This window comes from Amphiura filiformis, chromosome 7 (assembly GCF_039555335.1).
Source record: "Amphiura filiformis chromosome 7, Afil_fr2py, whole genome shotgun sequence".
NCBI classification, from domain to species: Eukaryota; Metazoa; Echinodermata; class Ophiuroidea; order Amphilepidida; family Amphiuridae; genus Amphiura; species Amphiura filiformis.
The window spans coordinates 18641342-18664221 of NC_092634.1; the positions used below are offsets into that span (position 1 = coordinate 18641342).

General features: G+C 34.5%; 1 protein-coding gene across 1 annotated transcript in view; it reads right to left on the reverse strand.

Moving 5' to 3' along the window:
- Positions 1-744: 744 nt before the first annotated feature.
- LOC140156831 (adaptin ear-binding coat-associated protein 2-like) overlaps positions 745-22880 on the reverse strand; it is a 33282-nt gene continuing 11146 nt past the window's right edge. Inside the window, exons 3-8 of the mRNA XM_072179826.1 lie at positions 8356-8460; positions 7007-7088; positions 5402-5516; positions 3999-4230; positions 3364-3514; positions 745-2816 (exon numbers count right to left, since the gene is read on the reverse strand). Of these exons, the coding sequence (XP_072035927.1) occupies positions 2774-2816; positions 3364-3514; positions 3999-4230; positions 5402-5516; positions 7007-7088; positions 8356-8460 (728 nt within the window). The 3' untranslated portion in view covers positions 745-2773. The remainder of the gene's footprint in view (positions 2817-3363; positions 3515-3998; positions 4231-5401; positions 5517-7006; positions 7089-8355; positions 8461-22880) is intronic.

The window sequence follows — 22880 nt, forward strand, 5'->3', positions numbered from 1 at the left end:
GACCAATCTGATTCTGTAAAAGTGGAAATTTTCACGAAACATTAATTTTCATGCCTTTTTCGCTCAATGCCGCTACTGCGAAAATAAAAACACACAAATATATATACTTATCATTCAGTAGACATGAATAACGACATTTCATTGGTTAATAGCCAAATAATATAATTTCGTATTGTTCAGCGTTCATAAATTACCGTACAATATATAGCCGTATTATTCAGCTCTTAATCAGTACCGGCAATTAACGGGCCGCATACTCGCGTTGTATTGTACACTGTGCTGATCGCGTATGCGGTAGAGACGGCAATTACGCGCTACATCGCGTCGCGTGCTAAGTTGCGTCACGCGTTGGCAATGGCGCGCTGTATTACATGGCCTGGCGGTAGTTGCATGACAGAAAACCGTAAGCAATAAAAGCATGCATGGAAGAGTTTGGAGTAGGCCTATAACTTGATTATTTTATGATTGTGGTATTTATTTATTTATTTATTTATTTATTTATTTATTTATTTATTTGTTTGTTTGTTTGTTTGTTTGTTTGTTTGTTTGTTTGTTTGTGTTAAATTCATGTCTACTGAATGATAAATTAGTTACCCCTGTCTGTTCATATAATCTGAAAAATATCACTGAGGTTTTGAGGAAACAGTATCACACTCGGCCTGCGGCCTCGTGTGATACTGACCTCAAAACCAGTGATATTTTTCGTATTGCATATGAACAGACAGGGGATAACTAATAATATTCTATGCATAGGACTATGTACGAAACCTCAAAATTCCTGATTGGCAGAGCGTGAAAAAATTACACCCACAAAAATTACCACATTTACAGTATCTGTTTGGCTAAGATTAGCACTCTATCCAATAAAGAAAAATCTAGAAATTATAGCTACAATCAATTCAACTTAAATTAAAAGTCAGTACACAAATACTGAAGTATAACATTCTTACTAAGTAATAAGAATTAATTTTGCACAAAAACCTCAATCAAACAAAATCAAGTTCTACATAAAATCCTTGCACCATTTTGGCAGAGCATCCAGTCAGAATACCAAACACCTAACCTGATCAGAAAATTGAAATTATTCCTCTCAATTCACCTGTGTAACCTTTTCAACACCAATACCAATATTACATGTTTTCAATCCTAAAACTCTTCCAGTAACACCAAGTCACTGAAAAATCACTCAAAATATTTCAGATTTCATGGTGGGGTTATTTTGACAGTTTTCAGACAGACATAGGGGAATGATTGGATGCCCCGCCATAGGTGCAGTTCTTAATAAACATGTTTTTCTTTACTTTGTTATGATTTTGTTAGGCTGCGATCACATAGAAGTATACTGTATACGGTATTCGCTCAGGCTGAGTTCACATAGTATACTCCTATGTGAACTCGGCCTGATCGAATGAGCGTATATCATATAGCGAATACCGCATACTTCTATGTGATCACAGCCTTATGAAGTAAATGGTTTTACTATTAGTATTCTTTTAAATCACTTAATTTACTTAAATGTTATTTCCCTAAAATTCATGATACTGATTTCTGTCCATGGATGATACACCCAGCCCTACCTGTATTTGCTTGTAAGCGGAGACCATGTACTGGAATATGCAATACTCAATATCAATACCGGAAGTATCCGGTACTCAAGGTCATTTGCATCACAACCCAGCTGAAGACTGAAGGTTTCAGTCGCAACATTGGTTCGTCTGTCAAAATCAGTTATGTCTGGTTGACCAGATTTAAAATAAATCTTAATTGCAAACAATGTTTTTTCTGATTTTGTTGACCCATTTTACACAATACACAATTTTTTTTTAACCTATCAACCAGGGACTGATTTTATATCAAAAATATAGAGGACGCACTCTCAAATGCATTTTTAGGGTGTTTCCAGTCAATTGCACTATCTCAGCTAAACGGGGACCATCCATGGTTGCAGTAACACGCACAGTTGGAATATAAAGTTTCACATTACCATCCATCTTTGCCGGCAAACACATACATCCCACGGCACCCCACAAAGTTGTTAGTATAAAGTTGTGTATGTATGATCCATGTATCAGTATCATCATGAATTTTGGGGAAATCACTTTATTATATTTCCTAAACAAAATAAGTAAATTTGATGATTTAAAAAGGGTTCCATAAACTCCATACATCAGAATATCACTTAAATGGGCATGTTCCCATTTTTCATGTTCCATTTTCTATCTTAAATTGAAGATTATCATTGAAACAATATGTTTCCAAATAATTTGGAGTTGTATTGCTCAGCAGTTTTGATACAGGAAGAAAAAACATGTATCACAATGTGGTAACCGCAACTTCCAGTTGTGGTTACCACATTTCACCACATTTTTGTTCACACCATCTAAACAAAACATTATCACAGGTGTTAAATTTTATTGGGGTAATGAGAAAAATATGAGCTTTCTTTTGATTACCAAATCTCAGTTTTGATCAAGAAAAATGGGGAATGAGGCTGTCGATCGGGTCACACCCTTTAACCCCATGAGAACTACCTGACGATTGGCTAAAATGAATACTGTGTCCAAATTTGAACCAATCATGGAGGGTACTAATAAGATCATCTGCATTTATGCAAGTTTGACCATAAAAAGATTAAAGCCTAGTCATAATTGGCAATTGAAATGAGCATTTCAAGTTATCAACCAATCAGAAATGCTGTTAGATGCAGTATATTTCTCATGGGTTTTATCTGTTCGCTAGAAACTGAGCAGTTCAATATTACGGATACACATGTTTAAAACTGGACCCAACTGTTACCGCCGGAGTTGCCGCCAGATCTGGAACAAACAATTCAGAAAACGAAAAATGGTCATTGTTGTTGTTGTCATAACATAATTATGCCACATAAGGACACCAAAATGCAAGATTCCTTTTCAGAAATGTGGGTACAACTAAACATCAAGCTTTATTTTCAAAATGACCCTAAAAAATCACCTAAAGCTTAGTAAATCTAAAAAACTTTAATTTTCACAATTTTTGTCAAATCCCAATCCGCTTTGGTCAATAAACGGTTGTTTTTTTTTTTTTTCTGATAAAAAAATCTCCAAAATGCAATATCCGAGTTTATCGACCCATAGAACAGGTTTTTTCTCCTCACTTAGCCCTCTCCACGTGGGTGTCGACTGCAATTGATAAATTTCTAAATTTAATATTTGTATGTCCATACTTGGAATCAGCATGAAAAATGCATTAAAATGAGTACAAACAAGCCTAGCATTGGTTCAGTGGTTCTTGAGATAGCTCTTGATATTTTGAGAAAATATCTGAAAACTTTTAGATGTTGAAGCCTATGGCTAGCACGCAGAACATTAATTTCTAACTTACTGCGCACTAGTGAAATCTCCCCAATCTGTCCCTGTTTGTTGCTGAGCTGCTGGTTGTGATGCTGATGATGGCATTCCAAAACCTCCCAATAAATCTGCTGTTTGACCTTGTGATGATGCTTGTTGCTGTGGTGGTGGAGCACTAAATCCTCCTGAAAAAGCAATAAGAATTAAAGTACTATTAAAGTACAGATGATAACTGTGCACTGTGCAGATCAAGGATAAATACACAATATACATTTTTTTTACAATATCTTAAAAACATTTTTGTGTTTACTGGGTATAGTCTGTATACCTTCCTCGAGTCAGCAAGGTAAAATTAAATTTTGAGATTTTCAAAAACTATTAATTTTTGCAGGAATCTGTTATGCTAGTTGGATTTCTTGCATCATATCCTTTCTGAAAATGTATACTTCTCATCATTTTAGTGATACAATAATAAACAATATCTAAATTATTGACTTGAGAAAGGTATTCAGACTATAGTTAGTTCTCCCTGCCAGGCCTATTACGCAATATGCCAGTCTCATTCATAAGACCCATCTGCTAGTCACAGACATTATGAGGTGGAAGTCTGCCTCCCCAAAAATATAAGACTAGTATTAATGACACTCTACCCTACCAATTATTTCTTACCAAATAAGTCCACATTACTTGTCTGTTGTGGTTGACTCGGTGCTGCTGCTGCTGATGATGATGCAAACCCACCAAATTGATTATTTATCTGTTGCTCTTGTGGTGGAATGGCAGAATGACTTTGGTTTGGAGATGGTATTGTTGGTATTTTGTTTCCAGGGGGAGGAGGTAGTAAGCCTGGAACACCCCCTGTTGCTGCTGTACCCCTTGGTTTGGATCCACTTTTTTTAGTCTATCAGAAAGGGAAAAAAAAGTAATTGGTTAATATAAGTGGCAATAAATAATGAAGAAAATACTGGCTACACACATGCCTAGTTAGGATCACCGATGAATTACTACCAATATTAAAGGTAGGCGACTTCACCCCATCAAAATGCAAATAAGATCTTTCATTTGATACCAAGTTATTACATGATTATCATTTCATAATTAATCTGTAGACTACCAGTATCATGCTTTAAAAATGTCAGTAATTCCATAAGGAATTAGTTACATCTACATGTTCTTTTTGCATGAATGCTTAAAACGGATGATACATAATTACGTAAATTTTAAAGAATTTCATTTTTTAAATATATTGGACCACCTTCCTTTAAGTCCGTCTCTCTTTGAATCAGACTGCAACAATTCTTTAGCTTGACCGATTGGACAGGCGAGTAGAAAATAGCTTGCCCGAAAATTACTATTATTCCCAGCCCAATTAGCACGTGCAAGACTATGCCTGACTGCCTGTCAATTATCGCTATATACATTTTTACCAAGTAATGAAAAGATTTACATAATTTCAGAAGAGGAACCTCCCAAATTTACTAGCTGGGGCATTAAATTAATGCAAAAAGCTATGAGTCCCTAAAAAAATCCTAAAAATGCATGCCAAATACGGCGTATCACACAGTAAGCAAAAATCACTAGTTAGTGAAAATAACTGTCACACACTTTCGATCATCGAATCTTTGCTTGCAAATCAAGTAACAGATCAGGATTAAGAATGCTCTCTGTGCTTTAGTTCTTGGATTATTTATTTGTGACAGTTTTGCTGAAGTGAAAGTAAGTTTGTCAGTTGCATGACGAATCAATTGTAATTTTTTTATAATGAAACTTTTACCATTAAGCTGAAAGGACTTGCCTGAAACAGGCAGTTATCCAAAATTTAAATTGCCTGAAAAATAAATCACTTGCCCCAGGCAATTTATCATGGCCTGCTTTTAATCTCTAGTCCAGCTTTGGATTAGGGATATAATTCAAGACCAAATTAAAGATTAGTTTGCATCTGATGTCAGAGCAAAAGCGTGGCGTGATTGTTTGCTGAGTGATCTGAACAGTAGAGCATTTTGGTCTGGCTGACAGGACGTCATACGCAAACTAGTCTTTTGAATTTGGTCTTAAATCATAGGGGGACTTACTCCAATATTTAATGTAATAGTTTGTCCTTCTTTGAATCCCAAATCCAGCTTTGGTCCTGTGTCTACTTTTCCTGATTTGGTTTCCTCCTCTATCTCTTTGGATTGCTTCACCCATCTGAAACAGACACAACGGGCCATTACATTTGAAATCCATACACCCCCTATGAAAGATTTTACCAGAATCTTCCACACAGGGAGTGTGAATTCCAAATTGGGTTATCTGAATGAGTGACTCCATTTGAAATCTACACCCCCTGTGTGGGAGGTTAAGGTCATGTCTTCCATGGGGGTGTATGGATTTCAACTGCAATACCCCAATATCAAAACCAATGGACAAAATGGTTAATAGACCATGAGGTTGCACGATTAATCAGTTTATATAGTAAAGCATAATTCTCAAAAAGCAATATTTTCAAGTGCAGTTCTATCAAGACTCACCTGTATTTTGTTTGCCATAAGAAGCAGAGTTAAAGTTTTGAGGAAATTGAAACTCACACCTGCATTTTTGTTATTGCCAAACAATCATATTGAAAATCTGCTATACCATTTTTCACCCTGATGTGGCAGTGATGTCAGTGTGCATTTCAAAGGGCGCAACTTCAAATCGCTAGTGTTAGCTCTAAGCGCTGGTGTACACATGCACACGCTTAAAAACGCTGCATAGATACGATGACGTGATGACGTCATTGCCACATTATGGTGAAAAATAGTTTAGGCCAGCGGATTTCCATGTAGAATCATGAGTAGGGCAAGTTGCAGATAACATCCCTTTAAAGTATTATAAGAAATGTCCCATACATAACAGGTTACGGCAGCTTTTAGCACAAGAATTTCAGCTAAGAAATAATAGAGAGCTTGCGATTTCCAAACTTATCATACGCTGTCATGCATCTATTCAAAATCCTGTCATATGAGATTGATTGTGAATGGATGCTCAGGCGTATGATATGTACGTTTGGAAATCACAAGCTCTCTAATATGCTCTTATATGAAATGTCCCATACATAACAGGAACCTGCAGCTTTCTGCATAAGAACTTCAGCTAAGAAATAATAGAGAGCTTTCTAATATGCTCTTATTGTTAATAAAGGAAATGGTTTTTATAATTATTTTCAAAAAAAGGTTCCTGCAAGATATGACAGTAAACAATGATTTATACTGTTTGTCAGACTCATTTCTGGAATATATTTATTTATTCTTTCTTTATCCAGGGTAACCTCTTCAGTATCTTGTACTGATCTCCAAGAAGGCCCTGCACTTAATTACAAAATATACAATACTTAATAAATAACATAATTATGATAATCAAAACAAAGCTTAAACTTTCTTATACATAAATAATGGAAACAAGGAAAACATTTAAGAAAACCATGTTAAATAGAACATTGAGTAAATACATTTTTAAACATATGAAGGTTCATTGAATCATAATCACTTCGTACATCAGGTGCAAGTTGGATCAGCATAAAGCAGCATGAATTACAAACAGTATTAACATTTTGCAAATTTTGCAAAACAATAGAAATTCAAATATGAAAAAAAAAGGAATTGCAACCCAAGATTTTCCAATTTTTGGTCAAAAGTGCTGAATCCTGGTTCACTTACTTAAAATGGTCCTGTAGTGCAACATTAAAATCAAATGAGTCGCCTCTGTCTGTGAAGCCAAGACCTATGAATGCATGCCGACCTACAGGAGTAAAATGGGTAAAACAAAATACATTAGAAAATACATTCTTTAATTAAAAGGGACATGTAGACATTTTCTGTAAAAACAATTATTTGTCTTACCGATCTATAAATTTAATTAAGCATAATTTGTCAATTTGGTCATAATAGCTACATGCTTGGGCCTTGAAAAAAAAATGTGCATTTTCCCTGGAAGATTAAATAGCCAGATTTTAAAAAATATAATACATTTCCCACAATTTTTATGTATTTCTCTGTGAGGGAATTCACCAAAATTTCCCTTAAATACCAATATTTTCCAGGAATCCCTGGATGGAGCTTCCTGCTTTTTTTTTAACGTACCATATGACTTCAAAATCACCTGTTTGAAAGTTAAACACTCTAACAGAATATCGGGCTAAATGTTCTCTGATATGTTTCAAATTTGAGATTCCGGTAGAAAGGTTATTTGGACCCAACTGCACAGAATCAGTTCCCCAGACTCTGGTGGGCAAATCCTATACAAAATTTCATGTATTCGTTTGGAGAATAAATGCGCCGGCATCCACTACTCAAAATATTGGACCTGCCTGTCATCTATCACACGGTAGAGGATAGTAAAGACAAAAATCGTTTATTCTCATTCTTAGTTAGTTAAATATCATTTAATATCTGTAAACTATTTTTTAAGCAAAAACTTAGTTACCGTCATAAAAATTCCCCTTATTATAAAATGAACAAAACTTGTTATAAGTTCACATATTCTGTTGAGAGTACTGCTAGCGTGTGTGTATTCCGCACTAGTCTACGCATACAACGCGATACATACACGCACCTCTACAAGCGTGTTACGTGTTATCAACACTCATGATGACGTAGACAACTCCCATTGACTAAGAATTTTCCCCTGCCCAATTTTGTGCCTATTTTTGCATTTTTCTCAAAAATTATAGCGCATTGGTGACAAGTAAGATATCTATATTATAGGGGCAAGGACTAAAACTACTGCACTGGAAATTTTATTTCAACACAGACAACAGTTGTGGAGTTAGAGTCAAAAATGAGGGAAAACCAATATTTGATCAATAAATCAATAACTACTTGCCTTGAGTTGCTGAATTTTCAGTGCAGTAGTTGTAGTCCTTGCCCCTATAATATAGATATCTTACTTGTCACCAATGCGCTATAATTGTTTATATTTATTCAAAAATAAGCACAAATTTGGCCTGGGGTGTAGTACACCCTTAACATTTTTATAACCAACTGAGTGCATCAGTCTAGTGACTTACCACTTTCATTTTGTATCCTGATGCAGAAATACCTACTGGAATCAATTACTGCTTCTACTGCAATGCCTGGGTAGGAGTCAACTGGTGCCTGTGCAAAAAGTTCGCCTATGTGAAAACAAAGACTCTGATATATCAATTATTGCTCTGAATTTATAATGCTTGGATTACATAGTCTACCTATGTGTAGTGATAAACAAAGAATCTGATGATCAAGAATTGCTTTGAATTGCCTTGGTAGGAGTCTACGAGTGCTTGGACAAATAGTTCAGCAATTTAAGTGAAAAACAGAGAATCTGATAAATCAAGTATTGCTTCAATCATAAAACCTGGGTATGAAACTCAAGGTGCTTAGGCAAATAGTTCACCAAAGTGAAGTGACAAACACATAATCTGACCATCAATAATTACTTTGAATGCCTGGGTAGGAGTCTACTGGTGCTTGGACAAAATAAATCGTTCAAAAAGGCACCCCTAAAATTACAAGATATTTGCATTGATGTTCTTAAGAGCCAAGGAATATGTAATGAGCATTTTCAATCCTCTTCCTCCCTGCCAAACCTACAATCAAGGAAAAAAGTCTTGGAACGCTTGCGTGTGAATAACGGAAAACTGTCACCCCTCTCCCCCGTGCAATGTTGAGAAATGCCAATGTCTTCAGCGGTTCCCCAATGTGTTCCAACATTGCTTGATGGGGAGAGGGAAGGTAAATCATTGTTGTAGATGTCATGTTTCTTCCCAAACACAATATAGGTAATTTCCATGAACATAAGAAATTCTGCACGGAATTTCGACAGAGTGTGCCAGCGTTCCAAGGACTTTTTTCCTTGATTGTCTCTACCGAATGCAAAATATTTCATCTAAATTTCGTTTTTGTCTCATAACTCAAAAACGGAATGTCGTATGAGCTTCAAATTTCACACGATTTGAGAGTGGATTATATACTTTGCAATCGTAATAAAATTGTTGATAACGAATTTGGTTTATTTAGGATGTGGTCACCCAAAACACCCCATATGCTAAATTACACACGTTTCATAATTATGGCTCTAAACTGCTCTAAAATGTCGTTTTTGTCCATAACTCAAAAACAGAATGTTGTATGAGCTTCATATTGCACACGATTTGAGAGGGGATTATATGCTTTGCAATCATAATAAAATTGTTGATAAAGAATTTGGTTTATTTAGAGAGTGGTCACTGAAAACACCCCATATGCTAAATTACACACTTTTCATAATTATGGCTCTAAACTGCTCTAAAATGTCGATTTTGTCCATAACTCAAAAACAGAATGTTGTATGAGCTTCATATTGCACACGATTAGAGAGTAGATAATATCCTTTTGAATCATAATAAAATTGTTGATAAAAATGTTGATTTATTTAGGGAGTGGTCACTGACAACACCTCCTATGCTAAATGACACAAGTTTTGTAATTATGGCCCTCTTCTGTATGATACTGAGTCAATTTTCGTTTTTGTCTCATAACTCAAAGACACTACAAATGCATTTTTCGTACAATATCATAATGTTTTGCAGCATGTTTTCCAAAATCTTTTTTTGAATGTTATTAAAACGTTATGTACCCTTAACCTGTAAAATGTATGTTTTCTCTCAAACTTGTGTTTGCTGAGTATAGGCACATCCGAGCGAATCAGAAAGATTATTATGATGTAACAATTTGAAACAACTCATTTCTGAATATTATTTATAACAAAATATGCTTTTGCGATGAGAAAAAAGAAAGAAAAAAGAAGCAACAATTTAATACACTTAAAAAAAAATATAGACCACCATTGGGACTCGAACCATGCACATCAGTCAATAGCCAAAAGATTAACAGTCGGAGGACTAATCCGCTCGCCACGCTGCCATTGCAAAGCGAAGTAACAAGTTTTGTTCTTTTATAGTAGTCAGGTATCAGGGAAAGTGTAAACTTGTATAGTAGAAATGGCAAAGTGTATCAGTTTACCATAATGACAAAATGGTCCAAAATCGACATTTTATGTTTTTGAGGCAAATCTCATGAAAGCGTCACGTTCGTTTACATTTGCTATACCAATTGAGAATGTTTTAAAACATAAAATATCGAATGACCACTTTGTCATTATGGAAATTTGTTAACACTTTACCATTTTATTGAAATAAATACAACTTTACACTTTCTTTCGATACCTGACTACTATAAAAGAACACCACTTGTTACTCGATTTATAAATGGCAGCGTATGAGCGGATTAGTCCTCAGACTGATAACCTTTTGACTATTGACCGATGTGGTTCGAGTCTCATTGGTGGTCTTTTTTAAAAGTATATTCAATTGTTGTTTTTTTTTTTCTTTTCTTTTTTTTCTCATCGTAAAAGCGTATTTTAATATAAATAATATTCAGAAATGAGTTGTTTAGGCGTCTTTATTTCAATTTAAATTGGTAATATACTTCACTGTTAACAAATTTAATATATGAAACAAATGTTTTATTCCTTTTGCAATAAAACATTTTCAATTGGTATAGCAAATGTAAACGAACGTGACGCTTCGTGAGATGCGGCCTAAAAACATAAAATGTCGATTTTGCACCATTTTGTCATTATGGTAAACTGATACATTTTGAGGTTTCTACTATAGGGTGCTTGCATGGAAGATCACAAAGTTCAAACCATCCTAAAGACACGCTCCAGAGGACATGCAAATGCACGGAGTACAATACCAATCACCTGTTTAACTGGTTTTGATCAAAGTAATTCTTTGTACTCCATGCATTAGCATATCTTATGGAGCGTGTCTGGAGGATGATTTGAACTCATGACCTTTCGTGCAAGTACTCTATACAACTTTACACTTTCCCGATACCTGACTACTATAAAAGAACAAAACTTGTTACTTCGATTGCGAAATGGCAGCGTGGCGTAGCGGATTAGTCCTCAGACTGATAACCTTTTGACTATTGACCGATGTGAATGGTTCGAGTCCCAGTGGTGGTCTTTTTTTTAAATGTATATTCAATTGTGGTTTTTTTTCGTGTTTTTTCTCATCGCAAAAGCGTGTCTTAATAGAAATAATATTCAGGAATGAGTTGTTTCAAATTGTTACATCATCTTTGTGATTCGCTCGGATATGCCTATACTCAGCATACACAAGTTTTCCAGAAAACATTTATATATGCCTATACTCAGCAAACACAAGTTTTAGACAAAACATTTACATGTTGGGTTATATCATAAAGGGTACAAAATGTTTGAAGTTTTAATAACATTGAAAATATTTTGGAAACATGCTGCAAAACATTGTGATATTGTAAAAAAATGTATTTGTAGTGTTTTTGAGTTACGAGACAAAAACGAAATTTGACTACAGTTGAGGGCATTATTACGAAACTTGTGTAATTTAGCATATGAGGTGTTTTCAGTGACCACTCCCTGAATAACCCAACATTTTTATCAACAATTTTATTATGATTCAAAAGGATATTATCTACTCTCAAATCTGGTGCAATATGAAACCAATACAACATTCTGTTTTTGAGTTATGGACAAAAACGACATTTTAGAGCATTTTAGAGCCATGATTATTAACGTGAGTAATTTAGCATAGGGGGGTGTTTCCAATGACCACTCCCTAAATAAACCAAATTCTTTAGCAACAATTTTATTATGATTACAAAGCATATAATCCACTCTCAAATCGTGTGCAATTTGAAGCTCATACGACATTCCGTTTGTGAGTTATGAAACAAAAACGTAATTTAGATGAAATATTTTGCATTCGGTAGAGACAATCAAGGAAAAAAGTCTTGGGAACGCTATGCGTGTGAATAACGGAAAACTGTCACCCCTCTCCCCGTGCAATGTTGAGAAATGCCAATGTCTTCAGCGGTTCCCCAATGTGTTCCAACATTGCTTGATGGGGAGAGGGAAGGTAAATCATTGTTGTAGATGTCATGTTTCTTCCCAAACACAATATAGGTAATTTCCATGAACATAAGAAATTCTGCACGGAATTTCGACAGAGTGTGCCAAGCGTTCCAAGGACTTTTTTCCTTGATTGTCTCTACCGAATGCAAAATATTTCATCTAAATTTCGTTTTTGTCTCATAACTCAAAAACGGAATGTCGTATGAGCTTCAAATTTCACACGATTTGAGAGTGGATTATATACTTTGCAATCATAATAAAATTGTTGATAACGAATTTGGTTTATTTAGGATGTGGTCACCCAAAACACCCCATATGCTAAATTACACACGTTTCATAATTATGGCTCTAAACTGCTCTAAAATGTCGTTTTTGTCCATAACTCAAAAACAGAATGTTGTATGAGCTTCATATTGCACACGATTTGAGAGGGGATTATATGCTTTGCAATCATAATAAAATTGTTGATAAAGAATTTGGTTTATTTAGAGAGTGGTCACTGAAAACACCCCATATGCTAAATTACACACTTTTCATAATTATGGCTCTAAACTGCTCTAAAATGTCGATTTTGTCCATAACTCAAAAACAGAATATTGTATGAGCTTCATATTGCACACGATTAGAGAGTAGATAATATCCTTTTGAATCATAATAAAATTGTTGATAAAAATGTTGATTTATTTAGGGAGTGGTCACTGACAACACCTCCTATGCTAAATGACACAAGTTTTGTAATTATGGCCCTCTTCTGTATGATACTGAGTCAATTTTCGTTTTTGTCTCATAACTCAAAGACACTACAAATGCATTTTTCGTACAATATCATAATGTTTTGCAGCATGTTTTCCAAAATCTTTTTTTGAATGTTATTAAAACGTTATGTACCCTTAACCTGTAAAATGTATGTTTTCTCTCAAACTTGTGTTTGCTGAGTATAGGCACATCCGAGCGAATCAGAAAGATTATTATGATGTAACAATTTGAAACAACTCATTTCTGAATATTATTTATAACAAAATACGCTTTTGCGATGAGAAAAAAAAGAAAAAAAAGCAACAATTTAATACACTTAAAGAAAAATATAGACCACCATTGGGACTCGAACCATGCACATCAGTCAATAGCCAAAAGATTAACAGTCGGAGGACTAATCCGCTACGCCACGCTGCCATTGCAAAACGAAGTAACAAGTTTTGTTCTTTTATAGTTATAAAGGTATCATCTCTTATAAATTTGTTAAACTTGAATTATATAGTATTTCTTTCAATTCAAAATGGTAAAGTGGCATATATGAAATCATGTTTCATTCCATTTTGCATTCCAAAAACATTCTCAATTGGTATAGCAAATGTAAACGAACGTGACGTTCGTGAGATGCGGCCTCAAAAACATAAAATATCGATTTTGGACCATTTTGTCATTATGGTAAACTGATACACTTTGCCATTTCTACTATACAACTTTACACTTTCCCGATACCTGACTATTATAAAAGAACACCACTTGTTACTTCGATTATGTAAATGGCAGCGTGGCGTAGCGGATTAGTCCTCAGACTGATAACCTTTGACTATTGACCGATGTGGTTCGAGTCTCATTGGTGGTCTTTTTTAAAAGTATATTCAATTGTTGTTTTCTTTTTTCTTTTTTTTCTCATCGCAAAAGCGTATTTTAATATAAATAATATTCAGAAATGAGTTGTTTATGCGTATTTATTTCAATTCAAATTGGTAAACTTCACTGTTAACAAATTTAATATATGAAACAAATGTTTTATTCCTTTTGCAATAAAACATTTTCAATTGGTATAGCAAATGTAAACGAACGTGACGCTTCGTGAGATGCGGCCTAAAAACATAAAATGTCGATTTTGCACCATTTTGTCATTATGGTAAACTGATACATTTTGAGGTTTCTACTATAGGGTGCTTGCATGGAAGATCACAAAGTTCAAACCATCCTAAAGACACGCTCCAGAGGACATGCAAATGCACGGAGTACAATACCAATCACCTGTTTAACTGGTTTTGATCAAAGTAATTCTTTGTACTCCATGCATTAGCATATCTTATGGAGCGTGTCTGGAGGATGATTTGAACTCATGACCTTTCGTGCAAGTACTCTATACTAACTTTACACTTTCCCGATACCTGACTACTATAAAAGAACAAAACTTGTTACTTCGATTGCGAAATGGCAGCGTGGCGTAGCGGATTAGTCCTCAGACTGATAACCTTTTGACTATTGACCGATGTGAATGGTTCGAGTCCCAGTGGTGGTCTTTTTTTAAATGTATATTCAATTGTGGTTTTTTTTCGTGTTTTTCTCATCGCAAAAGCGTGTCTTAATAGAAATAATATTCAGGAATGAGTTGTTTCAAATTGTTACATCATCTTTGTGATTCGCTCGGATATGCCTATACTCAGCATACACAAGTTTTCCAGAAAACATTTATATATGCCTATACTCAGCAAACACAAGTTTTAGACAAAACATTTACATGTTGGGTTATATCATAAAGGGTACAAAATGTTTGAAGTTTTAATAACATTGAAAATATTTTGGAAACATGCTGCAAAACACTGTGATATTGTAAAAAAATGTATTAGTAGTGTTTTTTAGTTACGAGACAAAAACGAAATTTGACTACAGTTGAGGGCATTATTATTAGAAACTTGTGTAATTTAGCATATGAGGTGTTTTCAGTGACCACTCCCTGAATAACCCAACATTTTATCAACAATTTTATTATGATTCAAAAGGATATTATCTACTCTCAAATCTGGTGCAATATGAAACCAATACAACATTCTGTTTTTGAGTTATGGACAAAAACGACATTTTAGAGCATTTTAGAGCCATGATTATTAGCGTGAGTAATTTAGCATAGGGGTGTTTCAATGACCACTCCTAAATAAACCAAATTCTTTAGCAACAATTTTATTATGATTACAAAGCATATAATCCACTCTCAAATCGTGTGCAATTTGAAGCTCATACGACATTCCGTTTGTGAGTTATGAGACAAAAACGCAATTTAGATGAAATATTTTGCATTCGGTAGAGACAATCAAGGAAAAAGTCTTGGGAACGCTTGCGTGTGAATAACGGAAAACTGTCACCCCTCTCCCCGTGCAATGTTGAGAAATGCCAATGTCTTCAGCGGTTCCCCAATGTGTTCCAACATTGCTTGATGGGGAGAGGGAAGGGTAAATCATTGTTGTAGATGTCATGTTTCTTCCCAAACACAATATAGGTAATTTCCATGAACATAAGAAATTCTGCACGGAATTTCGACAGAGTGTGCCTAAGCGTTCCAAGGACTTTTTTTCCTTGATTGTCTCTACCGAATGCAAAATATTTCATCTAAATTTCGTTTTGTCTCATAACTCAAAAACGGAATGTCGTATGAGCTTCAAATTTCACACGATTTGAGAGTGGATTATATACTTTGCAATCATAATAAAATTGTTGATAACGAATTTGGTTTATTTAGGATGTGGTCACCCAAAACACCCCATATGCTAAATTACACACGTTTCATAATTATGGCTCTAAACTGCTCTAAAATGTCGTTTTTGTCCATAACTCAAAAACAGAATGTTGTATGAGCTTCATATTGCACACGATTTGAGAGGGGATTATATGCTTTGCAATCATAATAAAATTGTTGATAAAGAATTTGGTTTATTTAGAGAGTGGTCACTGAAAACACCCCATATGCTAAATTACACACTTTTCATAATTATGGCTCTAAACTGCTCTAAAATGTCGATTTTGTCCATAACTCAAAAACAGAATGTTGTATGAGCTTCATATTGCACACGATTAGAGAGTAGATAATATCCTTTTGAATCATAATAAAATTGTTGATAAAAATGTTGATTTATTTAGGGAGAGGTCACTGACAACACCTCCTATGCTAAATGACACAAGTTTTGTAATTATGGCCCTCTTCTGTATGATACTGAGTCAATTTTCGTTTTTGTCTCATAACTCAAAGACACTACAAATGCATTTTTCGTACAATATCATAATGTTTTGCAGCATGTTTTCCAAAATCTTTTTTGAATGTTATTAAAACGTTATGTACCCTTAACCTGTAAAATGTATGTTTTCTCTCAAACTTGTGTTTGCTGAGTATAGGCACATCCGAGCGAATCAGAAAGATTATTATGATGTAACAATTTGAAACAACTCATTTCTGAAAATTATTTATAACAAAATACGCTTTTGCGATGAGAAAAAAAGAAGAAAAAAGAAGCAACAATTTAATACACTTAAAGAAAAAATATAGACCACCATTGGGACTCGAACCATGCACATCAGTCAATAGCCAAAAGATTAACAGTCGGAGGACTAATCCGCTTCATACGCTGCCATTGCACAAACGAAATAACAAGTTTTGTTCTTTTATATAGTCAGGTATGGGAAAGTGTTAAAAATTGTATATAGAAATGGCAAATGTATCATTTACCATAATGACAAAATGGTCCAAAATCGACATTTCAATTTATAGCGCATGTCATTAAAGCGAACGTTTACGCTTACCAGCGTGAGATGCCTCAAAACATAAAATATCGATTTTGACCATTTTGTCATTATGGTAAACTGATACACTTTGAATTTCTACTATACAACTTTACACTTTCCCGATACCTGACTACTATAAAAGAACACCACTTGTTCCTTCGATTGCGAAATGGCAGCGTGGCGTAGCGGATTAGTCCTCAGACTGATAACCTTTTGACTATTGACCGATGTGGTTCGAGTCTCATTGGTGGTCTTTTTTAAAAGTATATTCAATTGTTGTTTTTTTTCTTTTTTTTTTTCTCATCGCAAAAGCGTATTTTAATATAAATAATATTCAGAAATGAGTTGTTTATGCGTATTTATTTCAATTCAAATTGGTAAACTTCACTGTTAACAAATTTAATATATGAAACAAATGTTTTATTCCTTTTGCAATAAAACATTTTCAATTGGTATAGCAAATGTAAACGAACGTGACGCTTCGTGAGATGCGGCCTAAAAACATAAAATGTCGATTTTGCACCATTTTGTCATTATGGTAAACTGATACATTTTGAGGTTTCTACTATAGGGTGCTTGCATGGAAGATCACAAAGTTCAAACCATCCTAAAGACACGCTCCAGAGGACATGCAAATGCACGGAGTACAATACCAATCACCTGTTTAACTGGTTTTGATCAAAGTAATTCTTTGTACTCCATGCATTAGCATATCTTATGGAGCGTGTCTGGAGGATGATTTGAACTCATGACCTTCGTGCAAGTACTCTATACAACTTTACACTTTCCCGATACCTGACTACTATAAAAGAACAAAACTTGTTACTTCGATTGCGAAATGGCAGCGTGGCGTAGCGGATTAGTCCTCAGACTGATAACCTTTTGACTATTGACCGATGTGAATGGTTCGAGTCCCAGTGGTGGTCTTTTTTTAAATGTATATTCAATTGTGGTTTTTTTTCGTGTTTTTCTCATCGCAAAAGCGTGTCTTAATAGAAATAATATTCAGGAATGAGTTGTTTCAAATTGTTACATCATCTTTGTGATTCGCTCGGATATGCCTATACTCAGCATACACAAGTTTTCCAGAAAACATTTATATATGCCTATACTCAGCAAACACAAGTTTTAGACAAAACATTTACATGTTGGGTTATATCATAAAGGGTACAAAATGTTTGAAGTTTTAATAACATTGAAAATATTTTGGAAACATGCTGCAAAACATTGTGATATTATACAAGAATGTATTTGTAGTGGTTTTGAGTTAAGAGACAAAAACGAAATTTGACTACAGTTGAGGGCATTATTACGAAACTTGTGTAATTTAGCATATGAGGTGTTTTCAGTGACCACTCCCTGAATAACCCAACATTTTTATCAACAATTTTATTATGATTCAAAAGGATATTATCTACTCTCAAATCTGGTGCAATATGAAACCAATACAACATTCTGTTTTTGAGTTATGGACAAAACGACATTTTAGAAACATTTTAGAGCCATGATTATTAACGTGAGTAATTTAGCATAGGGGTGTTTCCAATGACCACTCCTAAATAAACCAAATTCTTTAGCAACAATTTTATTATGATTACAAAGCATATAATCCACTCTCAAATCGTGTGCAATTTGAAGCTCATACGACATTCCGTTTGTGAGTTATGAGACAAAAACGCAATTTAGATGAAATATTTTGCATTCGGTAGAGACAATCAAGGAAAAAAGTCTTGGAACGCTTGCGTGTGAATAACGGAAAACTGTCACCCCTCTCCCCGTGCAATGTTGAGAAATGCCAATGTCTTCAGCGGTTCCCCAATGTGTTCCAACATTGCTTGATGGGGAGAGGGAAGGGTAAATCATTGTTGTAGATGTCATGTTTCTTCCCAAACACAATATAGGTAATTTCCATGAACATAAGAAATTCTGCACGGAATTTCGACAGAGTGTGTAAGCGTTCCAAGGACTTTTTTTTCCTTGATTGTCTCTACCGAATGCAAAATATTTCATCTAAATTTCGTTTTTGTCTCATAACTCAAAAACGGAATGTCGTATGAGCTTCAAATTTCACACGATTTGAGAGTGGATTATATACTTTGCAATCATAATAAAATTGTTGATAACGAATTTGGTTTATTTAGGATGTGGTCACCCAAAACACCCCATATGCTAAATTACACACGTTTCATAATTATGGCTCTAAACTGCTCTAAAATGTCGTTTTGTCCATAACTCAAAAACAGAATGTTGTATGAGCTTCATATTGCACACGATTTGAGAGGGGATTATATGCTTTGCAATCATAATAAAATTGTTGATAAAGAATTTGGTTTATTTAGAGAGTGGTCACTGAAAACACCCCATATGCTAAATTACACACTTTTCATAATTATGGCTCTAAACTGCTCTAAAATGTCGATTTTGTCCATAACTCAAAAACAGAATGTTGTATGAGCTTCATATTGCACACGATTAGAGAGTAGATAATATCCTTTTGAATCATAATAAAATTGTTGATAAAAATGTTGAGTTATTTAGGGAGTGGTCACTGACAACACATCCTATGCTAAATGACACAAGTTTTGTAATTATGGCCCTCTTCTGTATGATACTGAGTCAATTTTCGTTTTTGTCTCATAACTCAAAGACACTACAAATGCATTTTTCGTACAATATCATAATGTTTTGCAGCATGTTTTCCAAAATCTTTTTTTGAATGTTATTAAAACGTTATGTACCCTTAACCTGTAAAATGTATGTTTTCTCTCAAACTTGTGTTTGCTGAGTATAGAGCACATCCGAGCGAATCAGAAAGATTATTATGATGTAACAATTTGAAACAACTCATTTCTGAATATTATTTATAACAAAATACGCTTTTGCGATGAAAAAAAAGAAAAAAAAAAGAAGCAACAATTTAATACACTTAAAGAAAAAATATAGACCACCATTGGGACTCGAACCATGCACATCAGTCAATAGCCAAAAGATTAACAGTCGGAGGACTAATCCGCTACGCCACGCTGCCATTGCACAAGCGAAGTAACAAGTTTTGTTCTTTTATAGTAGTCAGGTATCAGGAAAGTGTAAACTTGTATAGTAGAAATGGCAAAGTGTATCAGTTTACCATAATGACAAAATGGTCCAAAATCGACATTTTATGTTTTTGAGGCCGCATCTCATGAAGCGTCACGTTCGTTTACATTTGCTATACCAATTGAGAATGTTTTAATGCAAAAGGAATGACACTTTGATCTCTTATATGAAATTTGTTAACACTTTACCATTTTGAATTGAAATAAATATATATGCGTATTTCTTTCAATTCAAAATGGTAAAGTGTTAACAAATTCCATATATGAAATCAATGTTTCATTCCTTTTGCATTAAAACATTCTCAATTGGTATAGCAAATGTAAACGAACGTGACGCTTCGTGAGATGCGACCTCAAAAACATAAAATATCGATATTGGACCATTTTGTCATTATGGTAAACTGATACACTTTGCCATTTCTACTATACAAGTTTACACTTTCCCCGATACCTGACTCCTATACAAGAACACCACTTGTTACTTCGATTGCGAAATGGCAGCGTGGCGTAGCGGATTAGTCCTCAGACTGATAACCTTTTGACTATTGACCGATGTGGTTCGAGTCTCATTGGTGGTCTTTTTTAAAAGTATATTCAATTGTTGTTTTCTTTTTTCTTTTCTTTTTTTTTCTCATCGCAAAAGCGTATTTTAATATAAATAATATTCAGAAATGAGTTGTTTATGCGTATTTATTTCAATTCAAATTGGTAAACTTCACTGTTAACAAATTTAATATATGAAACAAATGTTTTATTCCTTTTGCAATAAAACATTTTCAATTGGTATAGCAAATGTAAACGAACGTGACGCTTCGTGAGATGCGGCCTAAAAACATAAAATGTCGATTTTGCACCATTTTGTCATTATGGTAAACTGATACATTTTGAGGTTTCTACTATAGGGTGCTTGCATGGAAGATCACAAAGTTCAAACCATCCTAAAGACACGCTCCAGAGGACATGCAAATGCACGGAGTACAATACCAATCACCTGTTTAACTGGTTTTGATCAAAGTAATTCTTTGTACTCCATGCATTAGCATATCTTATGGAGCGTGTCTGGAGGATGATTTGAACTCATGACCTTTCGTGCAAGTACTCTATCTAACTTACACTTTCCCGATACCTGACTACTATAAAAGAACAAAACTTGTTACTTCGATTGCGAAATGGCAGCGTGGCGTAGCGGATTAGTCCTCAGACTGATAACCTTTTGACTATTGACCGATGTGAATGGTTCGAGTCCCAGTGGTGGTCTTTTTTTTAAATGTATATTCAATTGTGGTTTTTTTTTCGTGTTTTTTCTCATCGCAAAAGCGTGTCTTAATAGAAATAATATTCAGGAATGAGTTGTTTCAAATTGTTACATCATCTTTGTGATTCGCTCGGATATGCCTATACTCAGCATACACAAGTTTTCCAGAAAACATTTATATATGCCTATACTCAGCAAACACAAGTTTTAGACAAAACATTTACATGTTGGGTTATATCATAAAGGGTACAAAATGTTTGAAGTTTTAATAACATTGAAAATATTTTGGAAACATGCTGCAAAACATTGTGATATTGTAAAAAAATGTATTTGTAGTGTTTTTGAGTTACGAGACAAAAACGAAATTTGACTACAGTTGAGGGCATTATTACGAAACTTGTGTAATCTAGCATCTGCGGTGTTTTCAGTGACCCCTCCCTGAATAACCCAACATTTTTATCAACAATTTTATTATGATTCAAAAGGATATTATCTACTCTCAAATCTGGTGCAATATGAAACCAATACAACATTCTGTTTTTGAGTTATGGACAAAAACGACATTTTAGAGCATTTTAGAGCCATGATTATTAACGTGAGTAATTTAGCATAGGGGTGTTTCCAATGACCACTCCTAAATAAACCAAATTCTTTAGCAACAATTTTATTATGATTACAAAGCATATAATCCACTCTCAAATCGTGTGCAATTTGAAGCTCATACGACATTCCGTTTGTGAGTTATGAGACAAAACGCAATTTAGATGAAATATTTTGCATTCGGTAGAGACAATCAAGGAAAAAAAAGTCTTGGAACGCTTGCGTGTGAATAACGGAAAACTGTCACCCCTCTCCCCGTGCAATGTTGAGAAATGCCAATGTCTTCAGCGGTTCCCCAATGTGTTCCAACATTGCTTGATGGGGAGAGGGAAGGTAAATCATTGTTGTAGATGTCATGTTTCTTCCCAAACACAATATAGGTAATTTCCATGAACATAAGAAATTCTGCACGGAATTTCGACAGAGTGTGCCAAGCGTTCCAAGGACTTTTTCCTTGATTGTCTCTACCGAATGCAAAATATTTCATCTAAATTTCGTTTTTGTCTCATAACTCAAAAACGGAATGTCGTATGAGCTTCAAATTTCACACGATTTGAGAGTGGATTATATACTTTGCAATCATAATAAAATTGTTGATAACGAATTTGGTTTATTTAGGATGTGGTCACCCAAAACACCCCATATGCTAAATTACACACGTTTCATAATTATGGCTCTAAACTGCTCTAAAATGTCGTTTTTGTCCATAACTCAAAAACAGAATGTTGTATGAGCTTCATATTGCACACGATTTGAGAGGGGATTATATGCTTTGCAATCATAATAAAATTGTTGATAAAGAATTTGGTTTATTTAGAGAGTGGTCACTGAAAACACCCCATATGCTAAATTACACACTTTTCATAATTATGGCTCTAAACTGCTCTAAAATGTCGATTTTGTCCATAACTCAAAAACAGAATGTTGTATGAGCTTCATATTGCACACGATTAGAGAGTAGATAATATCCTTTTGAATCATAATAAAATTGTTGATAAAAATGTTGAGTTATTTAGGGAGTGGTCACTGACAACACCTCCTATGCTAAATGACACAAGTTTTGTAATTATGGCCCTCTTCTGTATGATACTGAGTCAATTTTCGTTTTTGTCTCATAACTCAAAGACA